Raw genomic sequence first — 12,182 nt, 5'->3', positions numbered from 1 at the left:
CGCTTTTTGTATAAAATACAGACCTTACCCATACACTTGCCGGATTCTTTCTTTGGCTTGTACAAATCAACATGTCGGGCCTTCTTGTGGCATGGCAGGCCCGCACGTATCAGTTGGGATAAAATGACTCTAACTAAAGATAAAGGGGGCATAGGCTTACCTGACCTACAACGCTACTATTGGGCGGCGCATCTTGCGCGCATTGTTGACTGGAATATACACGCGAGATGTAAAGCTTGGGTAGATCTAGAGAGACAGATGGTTCACCCAGAACTACATTATCTACCGTGGTTGGCCAAGGAGCACATACCGACCAAGGCATGGGCTCATCCACTTACGGGACCGACCTTGACCACCTTTGACAGGACCTGCAACAAATTTGACATTTCGGCGAAGGTCTGCCCTATCACTCCAGTTCGCTACAACCCAGACTTTCCGCCGGGCTTATCAGAGTCTTTTCTAGGAGCGGAATGGCCTCACGGCCAAATGTTGGCCAAGCATTTTTTTTATAGGGGCCGATTCCTTACGCAATCGGCTCTAGCGAACCTTTCTCGCACAGGCTCCTTTCCGTTCTGGCCCTACATCCAATTAAGACATCTCCTGGACCACCCCACCCATAGAAGAGGGTTTGGCAGGAATCCAACAGTGCTGGAATCTCTCTGTACAAACGCCTCCCCCCAGAAACACCTTATTTCCATTCTGAGCGGGACCCTCCAAGGGAAAACGCCGGCGAGTCTGGTGGCGGAGCGCGCATATTGGGAGAAAGCTCTTGGGACCGAAATAGGAGATGGGGACTGGGACAGGATCAACTTTTTTTTTACACAAGGGATCCTTGAACGTCTCGGTACAAGAGAATGGGTACAAGGTGAGAACACGCTGGTACAGAACACCAGAGGTGCTCCATAGATTTGCTCCGGATGTACCGAAAGAGTGCTGGCGTTGTGGTGCAGAGACGGGCACGTTCCTCCATATATGGTGGGACTGCCCCTCTCTGTCACCATTCTGGCAGGGTGTTCATGAGGTGGTGATGAAGGTTTCTACCTTTCCTTTAAATTTTTCTCCCGCGCAATATCTACTACACCTGTCTGAAATTCCCCGTAAACAATATCACAGATCACTTGCGCTACATATGATCAATGCGGCTAGAATGTGCGTACCGATCCACTGGCGAGCGGCTTCTGTGCCGACCTTAACTGAATGGTGTCATCGCATTAACAGAGTAGCGGAAATGGAGGAGCTGATTCATACTTCACTGGATAAGACTGCTTTGTACGCTGCAACTTGGGGTGACTGGTTATCCTTTAAGGCCTCCCAGATGTATCAAACTATCATGGAATTGCCCACCTCTAGCAGTAGGTTGACCCCGTAAGGAGTCTTCCTGGACGAAAGTGATCCCCAGTTGGCCGTTGTACATTGGAACTGTTGTCAACTGTGAGCCTAGGGGAGGGCAGCTGGTGAAGTTCTCACCCCTCCCCCCCTCTGTCTTCTTTCCTCCCTTCTCTACAAATCTCATCCCGGAGGTCATCTCACCCATGTTCCTCTACGCGTCATAACGCACCCTTCCCCCCCTCCCCGCCCCCCTCTCTTTCCTATGTCTACCCCTTTCTCTTTAACTACCCCAGTACATGAAGTGGTTAGTGTTTACTTCTACATTTGACTTGGATTGGTTCATTAGGGGTCCTCGGGCCTGAGGCTCAGATATTCGTAACTGAATTTGCAGTATCTCTCTCTTTAGATGTATACTATATATGTTTTACTTTTTGTTGATGTATACATGAGTCTCAGGCGCGATCTAGCATAACTGCCTGTTTGTTTATATGTAAAAACCACTGGCTGTGTTTACTTGCTCCTTATGTGTATGTCTCCTTACTTTCAATAAAATGTTTATGGAAAAAAAAAAAAAAATATAGAGTTATACTGACAAGGGGAATACTTCTTTGGAAATAAAAAATATAAAATAGTTGCTTTTACAGTAAATGTGGAGTCAGGATCCGCCAGTGATAAAGTGAGGTTTTTATGCAGGACACTCCAGGATTCACAGTTCAGAACATCAGAAGGAGGAGCAGAGCATAAGGTTTGCATGGCTTCTTTCCGCACCTTTAAAGATAGAAAACATTTTGATCAGTGAACCTCCTTAAAGTGGTATTAAATTCAACTTTTCTTTTTCTTTTTTTGCAGTTCCAGACTGACACTGTTCACTCCTCTTCTCTGAGTGCCCCGACAGCAAACTTTATGCTGTCGGGGCACTGGTCAATGGCTCCTGCTGCCCTCAGTGTAGCCTGTGAATGCAAGAAAGGAGGAGGAGCACAAGGCTTCCAATGGCGAGAGCTCTGGATCATGAGTGGTGTCAGGTACTGTAAGTGTTTGAGGGAAGGTGGGAAGAAGAGCTATAGAAATGTGTTTTTTTTTTTACTTTAATGCAGTTCCATTTTATGCCCTCCTTCCGACCTTCTCTTCTACTTTTGCCACTTTTCTTTGGGGGGGCAGGGAGAGCAGGAACTTGACCAGCCTGCACAGAGTTCAAACCTCAACCCAATAGAACACCTTTGGGATGAATTGGAGTGGAGACTGCGAGCCAGGCCTTCTTGTCCAATATCAGTGCCAGACCTCACAAATGCACTTCTGGAAGAATGGTCAAACACACTCCTAAACCCTGTGGACAGCCTTACCAGTAGAGTTGAAGCTGTTATAGCTCCAAAGGGTGGGCCAACTCAATATTGAACCCTTCCGACTAAGCCTGGGTTGCCATTAAAGTCCATGTGTATGTGTGTAAAGACAGGCATCCCAATACTTTTGGTATGTGCACAGTAAACGATCCACTTCTAGCTTCAACTTTTTTCAAGTTAAGCTTTGGCAATAAATGATTGGAGCTGATTGGTTGCCATTCACAGTTGCTCCAGATTTTGGGTGCGTCAGCTTTGATAAATTCCTCCCAATGTACCCGACTTCTATCTTACTTTGAAATTTAATGTGAAGCTTATTAACATGGACGTTTCTACAGGACACAGTGTGCTGGTTTCGCATTAGTGGACTCCAAATACAGCTGTCTTACATTATGTGTTTGCCATTATATGGATTCCTATGATCAAACATGTTGGCCTCCCAGGAACCTATGTTTATCACAGAAATTTACAGAGTTCTATTGCTATTTGATTACTAGTATGAAGACTCGTCCTGATTTATTGACAAAGGTACCTTTGTTGAACAAAGAGATTAATTGAGGTCCATTGAGAACCAATGTCAGCTGTCAAAGTTGGAAAATAATAGTGGGTTGGGAACTTGAAGATCTAAACATCCATTTAAGGGACACCTAGTTCCAAGTGCCAAAGGTGCTATGGAGTCATTGAGTGATGAACCACCTCTGCGTTTATACAGCAGCACATGTTTTGACAGGCTTCTTTATTATCTATCAGAAAAAATGGTTATTTACACAAAGAGCACGATAGTGTTTTACCTGTCATTTACAATTACACAGAAATATTGCTGTCAATCTTTGGACTTTCAGTGATTTCAAGAGTGATTACTTAAGTGTGTGAGACTAAAATATCATTGAGATGAATAAAACATATCGCACGTGTATTAAACCATGTGGAAATGATGGACAGTGAGCTCAATCAATCTGCCCAGGACTCATCACCAAGATGAATGTGTCCTATGATGGTACCTTGTAAAGTCAACATGAGATAAGATTTACCTCTTCTAGCTCCCAATAACCTCTTAACAGGACAGTGAGGAAGCCACAGACTTTAATTGTCAAGGAATCTTTGTTATTCCAAACATCTAATCAGGCTCTTTTTTCACAAGTGCCATATAATAAAGTAAAAGAAAAATCACACTGGTACCTAGAGCAATATAGGCAAGTTATTTCTTTTATGAGCATGACTAGATGAATTCAGGATTTACATCCCTGGTGCTGAACATGCGTCCCACTGGCCCTCCGCATGCAACCAGTGAGTTGTTGCGTACAATATACAAAGCAGAGTAGGGTTCCGGGCGCCAGAACTCTGTGTTTCAGCACCAGCACTGACTAACAGAGACTGTATTGTGGGGAGAGTTATCTCCATCCAAAGTACAAGTAAAGTCCCAGCCTTGTGAGAGGGAGTAGTGCAGCACAGATAAGTACCAACAATAGAAGGATATGGGAGGTTAACTTTCATTGCCATGCCCACCAATGCCCACGAGCGGGGGGTTAGCTTGCACTGCCTTGACCAGCAATTCAGGTGGAGGGGAGGGAAGGGAGATGAACTCTCACGCCCCCCGGGCTATCAATGTAGGTGGGGGTTAAATTGCACTGCCATAACCACCAATGAAGGGGAGTTTTGGTTATTTAATTTCACTGTCATCGACTACTTATGCAAAGGAGGTTAAATTCCACTGCCACTGCCCATCAATGTGGGGGGGGGGGGGGGGGGCTTACATTTCATTACCAGTGAGCTCCAAAGGTAATAGCACTAATTTAATTTGACCAGCAATGGAGGTGGGCATTAACTCTCACTTCCATTGTCTATAACACCCCTTTCACACCAGGGCGTTTTGCAGGCGCTATAGCGTTAGAAATAGCGCCTGCAATCCACCCTAAAGAAGCTGCACCATTGTGTGTAGTGTGAAAGCCCCAAAAGTCCTGCCAGCAGCTTCTTTGGAGCGGTGAAGGAACGGTGTGTTTACCGCTCCTCCACCGCTGCTCCCCATTGAAATCAATGGGGCAGTGCTGTAATACCGTCGGCAAAACTGCGCTATTGCGGCGTATTGCAGATGGTTTTAACCCTTTTGCGGCCCCTAGCGGTGGTAAAAGCGCCCGCTAGCGGCCAAAATGCGCCGCAAATCCGGCAGTAAAACGCCGCTAAAAATAGTGGCGTTTTACCGCCGACACAAAGGGCGGTGTGGTGTGAAAGGGGTCTAAATTTAGGCGGGGTTAAATTTAACTGCCATAACTACCAAGGCAGGGGGTTTGAGTTAATACCTTTCACTGTCACTGTCTGCTAATGTGTGTTTAACATTTCACTGTCGCTGCCCATGAATACTAGTGACCACCAAAGGTAATAGTACTGATACTAGTGTTGGGGGGCATCATTGCATTCACTGACTTCAGCGCTGGGAGCTATTATTGCGACCACTGACACCAGTGCTGGAGGCTTTTAATGCATCTGCTAACACCAATACTGGGGGCTATTGTCACGTTTACAGACACCAATATTCAGAGTTATTATTGATTCAATGACACCAATGTTGGGGGATATTATTGCATCCACTAGCACCAGTGTTGAGGGCTATTCCTATATTCACTGACACCAGTATTAGGGGCCACTATTGCATCTGATAACACCAATGCTGAGCGCTACTACTGCATTCACTTACATCAGTGCTGGGGTTATTACTGCGTCTACTAACACCAGTGCTGGGGGCTATTATTGTGTTCACTGACACTAATGCTGGGGGCTATTACTGCATCCACTGACACCAGTGCTGGGGGCTATTATTGTGTTCACTGACACCAATGCTGGGTGCCACTGATACTGATGCTGGAGGTTATTATTGCGTCTACTGATACCAGGGTTGGGGGTTATTATTACATCCACTGATGTCTATGTTGGGGGGTTATTATTGCATCCACTCACACCAATGTTAAAAGGTTATTATTGGGTCCGCAGACACCAATATCGGGTCTTTTTGTATCCTCAGACACCAATGTTCGGGGTAATTGTACTCCAACTTCAGTGTGCATTGTGATATGCTCCAAAAAAATGCAGCATGACCAACATTTTTGGGTGTTGAGGTGTGAAAATGTGGTAATTTTCCAGTTGACCACCACTGATCTACACTATCAACCTCAAAAATTACTGAAACAAGAATTTTCTTCTATAACACTATAGCATGTACTGTATATTTAGTATAATATTTGCAGTTGTTATGTGATGCTCCTATGACATATAAATACATTTAGAAACACCAGGTAGATTACTTAAAGTTCCACCCCCAAAAAATTATTAATGTGCTTAAAAAAAACAAAATATAAAAAAAAAAAAACATTTCGAGAATTTTTTTTTACTCACCTCTAAATGCCTGTTGCTAGGAAATCCCTCGTAGTCTGCCTCCTTCAGTGCCTGGGCTCCTGACGTCACTTCCCTTGGCGCAGGAAGGGAGAGCACCTCTCCCCCCTCCCTCTTATCAATCATCTGGAACACGTGACAGGTCCCAGATATTGCGTGGCCAGTCACCGCGTGTGGCAGGGCTCGCTCATGCGCAGTGGGTGCCCAGCTGTGAAGCCACAGCTGGGCACCCACAGTTAAAATGGCAGTGCCGCCGAGCAGAGGGGGAGACGAGCGGGGCTTTGATCCCCCGTATTGCTGGATCCTGGGATAGGCAAGTGTCCAATTATTAAAAGTCAGAAGCTGCAGTATTTGTAGCTGCTGACTTTTATTTTATTTTATTTTTTTAAGCGGTACACTGCTTTAATATGTAAAACAATTAAATAAGAACTTGAAGGACTATCTAAATTAATCCAAAGCATCAAAGTTGACAGATAGACAAAGAACAGAAACATTGACATACATTGATAAAAATGTATACAAAGTAGTTTTTACTGCAATAGGCAATCTATTTTGTGTTACGGTCGTTTCATTTTGGGAAGGTCTGAAGAAAGGTTTACTACAGTCAGTTTATCATCCAGCTTGGATCAAAGTTACTCAATTGTGTGCAGCAGAGTATTGCCCCTCTACAATTATAGCTTTATTTAAAAAAATCCTACGTCTACATAATTATAATAACGTGTTATCAACAGACCATTTAAAAATCTCACATAAGAGGTTTGCTGGCTCTTTGAAGCTGGTAACACAGAACCAGCTAATCAAGGTCGCTGCCTAAAACAGTGGTTAATTCCTGTCCTCAGTACCCACTAACAGGCCAGGTTTGCAAGATAACTGAAATACATCACAGATGATATAATGTGCTGCTCAGTGATTGCAGTATTCTAGTCTGCATCTCCCCAAGGTAATACATAAAACCTGGCCTGTTAGTGGGTTCGGAGGACAGGAGTGGAGAAACGCTGTCCTAAAAACACTTCTTGAATAATGGCAGGGGCCATGTGACACCATCTTTAAACAGCAATTTGTTAAATTGTACATACCTCCTCTGGCTGACTTGGATCTAACTGTTCAGCAATGAGCTGCAGTTGTTCCTGGTTCATAAATGTGTAACTCTGCAACAATAAATAAATACACAAATAAATAAAACAAACAGATGCTAAATACCTTGAAATATTGCCATGTGTTATTTTTAAGGTAATATACAAAGTATTGCAGAATTTCTTCATTCCGGTCCTCGGGTCCTCCAACAACTCCACCCTTATGTAAAAAAGTGAAGGGACTTCCAACTTAGGCTCTCAATACACAAGACTGCTGCAGCTACAGAAACAGGAATGAAGAGTCTTATAACGCTTACTTTATTAATGTGAACACTGTTCCACAGCTGCTCCACATCAGTCCCTGGTTGCAATAGTAAAGCAACACTCCACAAACATTAAACATTTCAGAAATGCACTGAAGTCCCATGTACACAAAGCCACCCCCTACCCGCTAAGCCCCATTCTCTTAACATAGCTGTTTAAAGACTGCAAGTTACTTTAAGAACAGAAACTGACCATACACATTACACTCTGATTGTAAATTTCCTTTAGGTTTATCAAAAATGTGCGGGACAGTATTACTGGCCAGTTCTAACCATAGGTGTGAGAGGTGCTGGAGGACTGAAAGTGGAAAACAATTCTACAATGTAAGCTCAGGAGGATGTAGTTTGGTATAAATTGCATCATATCTCCAAATAACAATATAAAAACACAAAAAGAAGAAAAAAAATGAAACTTATAATGATGCTACAGTTTCAGGAATAGAATCACAACTGCAGAGTTTTGAATGAAAATTACATTTTATTGTGTACATAATATTAAAATTATATTAAAGAACCAAAAGGTGTATCCAAAATTACTCTAGATAGAGCATGGATCTCACACTTTATATTTCACCTCTATCAGGCCAGAACCAGATGTCTACAAGTCATACAATTTGCAAAAAAAAGTGAAAAATACATCTATATTCAGTATGGTAAGGCTCTGCATCTGTAGGATGTAAGGAATGGTTCTGGCGCTTTTCGTGATAGATTGCTTCTTCAGGGACCTCAGGGTGACATTATAAATACATGGTATATTCACAAAGTGAAGCTGTATATTATCCAGGAATGGAAGTGAGATGCCACAGAGACTACAGCCCAAAGTGAAGAAAAGGTAGCAAAGGACCCAAACATAGAGGCTATCTATATGTATAATGGAAAGATATTCCAATAAGTGGTGGATTGCATAGTTAGTGGTATTCCTAAATACTAATAGCCAGACTGTGCCTATTCACATGGATAAACATTATACACTTCCAAGCTCCAGAGTTCTCTGGAGCATGGAGAAAATTTGCCTAATCTACTTTGAGAGGATGAAATTAAATGCAGGCAAGAGCCCGCAGGCAGGACAGAGAACCTTAGGTTCAGAAGGATGCAGTGGATGAGAGTTAAGCTCCCACTGCGCATACTACATCTAAAAAAAGGGGAGAGATCTTTTTTGGGTGCTTTGGAGCAGCACAAACAAAAGCAAGACGATTTACTGATTAAGGTTGAAGAAGGGAAACCACCCTAGGGAGAAATGAGGCCCGGGACTTCAAAACCACCTTGTTTTTTGTCTTGCTGATGCGATATCCATAAGAAAAACTACCTTACAAGTAACGTCAGCCAAGGAAATATCCCAAACAAGCTCAAAAGCAACGTTCTGTAAAGCCAAAATAAAATCTCCAGGTAAGACTGGTAAATGAACAGGAGGAATGATGTAAGCCAACCCCTGAACAATGGTTTTTATCAGGAAATGAGTGGCCAGCAGTTTCAGAAAGACAATTTGGCCCTTCAGGTTGCTCAAGACCAAATAGTAAATATAAAGAATAATCACATTGTCACAATTTATTGTAGATGTACACCATCATAATATATTGGATACATAGACATAAATTGCCAACCGACTTGAGAACAGCATAACAACAGCAGTAAAAATCATTCACATGTTAGCATAGGTTGATATAAAACAATATACAAGCATCTGTGATTCGTAACTGGGTATGTTTCACAAGCAAGGATCACTTCTTCAGGAGTAAGTATATATGTATTGGATCTATAAAACAAAAATATAAATTAAAAATATATCACAATGGTAAATATTTTTGAGTGAATGTTGTATATTTAGGGTCCTTAGTAAAAAAAAAAAAAAGTCCCATATTCACAAGCTGGAGGAAACAAAATCCCAAGAGGAGTGATCTCACAGGAGGTAGCAACAAAATATGTCTGACACGGGCGCTGAAGGAGTGAAGCCGGCCGAAACCGACAGGGAAGAAAACGAAGGACATTCATGATTTGGAAGACCATGATATGTCCCTTCATGCACCTTAATGTCCATTCTCACGTATGGCACTAAAATATAAATATACTGTATATAAATGATATAAATATAATAATAAAATAAATGTATATTTCAGTGCCATACATGACATTGAGGTATTTGAAACGCATCAAGTTAAGAGTAACAGATGCTTGTATATAGTTTTATATTAAGATTTGCTAACATTTGAATGATTTTTACTACTGTTATGCTGTTCTCAAGTCAGTTGGCAATTATGTCTATCCAATATATGATGATGATGTACATCTAAAATAAATTGTGACAATATGATTACGATCATTGGCCTCACATCCTCCCCTCATTCAAAGTCCCGCGGGCAACATTTTTTTTTTTCTGCATTTTAGGGATGGGGGTTTATCATGGGTAGCACCAGAACATTTTCTTTTTTTTTGCAATGTAACCCACACATACCTGATTGAAAGATGAATCACTGTCAGAACAGTTATCAGTGTATCTACAGCTGGACTGTTCATGTAGTGCCCTTTTCTGCATTTCTCGGTTTTTGGCTTGGTCCTCTTCAAATTTATTGACCAACGTCTCTACAACTGCCATCATAACATTCTTAAGTGAAAGCATCATCTCTGTGTATCTGAAAAAAAAAAAAAAAATCAATATCGGAATTGAATACTTGGGATTCAAAGTTAAATTGCAATAATACTGTATTTTACTGGGAAACTGACATCAATAGATTTCTTTATTTTTCCTACTCAACTATAGCCACTATAGAGTTCCATCATAAATTATATTCTGTATTACAGTACTTTGCTGCAGAGAAGAGATTCTCACAACACATTCGCATGAGACCTCGTTTTTATCTCAGTCAGTTTTAATGAAGTCTATAGGGACATTGATACAAACCTAAGGTACTTACATAGTACAGGTCAATACCCAGCTAGACAAATAGAAAACAAAGAATTGTATTACTTTGGACATATATCTTATTTTTTAACTTCTTAAGCCAAAAAAGGTGAAACAGTATCATCCTAAAAGGTTTCTGTAACATAATATTTATTAATTTTGCCAAGACCATTCCCAATTTTGATGGTCAAAAGAGCCTTGTGATTTGTAAATAGATAGGGTGTAAGGGATGGTAAAGAGGAGGGGAAGTTCCACTTTAAGTCCACCTCCCCCTCTACCGAATTTGGAATGTGATTCATGGGGGGGTAGGAAGCGGGTACCTAGTTTAGACAGAGCAGTTTTCCTTTCCCCCTGCCTACCTGCAGTCTTCTGGGACATGTCACAGGTCCCAGAAGACTGTGGGACCATTCACAAAGCCCAGGGTGCCTCATGCATGCGTAGTGGACAGCCGGCATGCAAACTGTCACAGCCGAGTGCCCACACAAAGATGTCATTGCCGGGAACCCAAAGGCTAGTGAAGGACTAGGCCCTGTGAGGACGGAGCTGGGATTCATGGACAGGTAAGTGTCCTATATAAAGTTAACTTTTTGTTACAAAGTGGAGAACAGTTTTAAACTGAATGTAAGATGAAGGCATACAGTAGGTTATGTGGTCATAAAGATCTTGTAACGGAAAATTATGAATAATGGGAACACAAACGAACTGGCTTGTACCTGCCATTTATCAAAAATGATAAATGGGTTTAAAGTGGTTGCTAAGCCACTATATTATATTTGTATCATTCCGTCTGCTATATAAGGCTATGTGTCCCAGTGCCTGTGCTGTATAAAAACTATGCCGATTTCTACCTTATCGCAGCGCTTCTCCCGGCACTCACGTGACTTCTCGGAGCTCTCCTCTCCCTGGCTGACAGCTTTAGCAGGAGCTATTTATTTTTATATTTTTTATATTTATTTTTTTTTTTTTTTTCAGTGGATGCCTAACTTGTTTGTTAGTACAGAGGTTTTTCCCCACACACATGAAAATATTAAATATCATTTTTGCGGAGATACTCCCTAACGGGTAAAGTGTTACTAGACCCTCAACAGTAAAATCAGTCTGTAGATACAGTAAAGCATGCTTTCTATACTCACTGAGGAACCTAAAGGCTTAATCCTCTGCATCGCTAAAAAAATGCTGTTTGATACGGTCTCCTCTGTTCCTCCCCTTCTTCCAGAGTCCCCAAACCATCTTTGGATAGTACAGAGGCTAAGAGTCAAGCTGCACATGCTCAATCTTTCCTTGTATTGCTAGAGTTTTTTTTTTCTTGGGACAGTGCATTTAATGAGCACAGGGTCAATTAACACTGTCCAGACAGAGTGTCAGGGGTCCTGCATCCTCATAGGACAATCATGGGGAAATTAAAACACCTCCTACAAGCTTTACCCAGACACTGATAGAAGTCACATGACTGCTCTAACTACTGAAAAAAGGTAGTTTATATTTACTAAAACAATTGCATTTCCATGTTCTGTGTACTGTGGGAGACCAGATAATGAATGCAGGGTCCTGGATTTGGTAACACTTAAGGCCCCTTTCACACGGGACGGCTCAGCGGGGATCGCTCCGTTGTCCCCGCTGAGCCGGCGGATAACAGGGCGGTCCCGGCACACTGTGCAAGACTGCCCTGTCAGCTCTCCTCCATGGGGGATCGGATGAACACAGACCGTCTGTCCGTGTTCATCCAATCCGCTCTGCAGATGGATAGAAAAATAGGATTTTCCTCCGTCTGCAGAATCGGACAATTGCGGAGACGGACGATAGCGGGTGTCTGCGGATGTTTATCCGCAGACACCCGCTATCC

At 42.3% G+C, this 12,182-nt stretch overlaps 1 protein-coding gene across 2 annotated transcripts in view; it reads right to left on the bottom strand.

Annotated features, from left to right (window-relative positions):
• Positions 1-12,182, bottom strand: part of TBC1D32 (TBC1 domain family member 32) — a 448,964-nt gene that overhangs the window by 402,372 nt on the left and 34,410 nt on the right. For both annotated transcript variants that reach the window (XM_077487027.1, XM_077487028.1), the window contains exons 4-6: positions 9,893-10,070; positions 7,124-7,195; positions 1,972-2,097 (exon numbers count right to left, since the gene is read on the bottom strand). In XM_077487027.1, the coding sequence (XP_077343153.1) occupies positions 1,972-2,097; positions 7,124-7,195; positions 9,893-10,070 (376 nt within the window). The remainder of the gene's footprint in view (positions 1-1,971; positions 2,098-7,123; positions 7,196-9,892; positions 10,071-12,182) is intronic.

This window comes from Lithobates pipiens, unplaced genomic scaffold (genome assembly GCF_037356315.1).
Source record: "Lithobates pipiens isolate NorthernLeopardFrog02 unplaced genomic scaffold, aLitPip1_a1.2 Scaffold_18, whole genome shotgun sequence".
Classification (NCBI taxonomy): Eukaryota; Metazoa; Chordata; class Amphibia; order Anura; family Ranidae; genus Lithobates; species Lithobates pipiens.
This window is presented reverse-complemented; position numbering and strand designations above follow the sequence as displayed.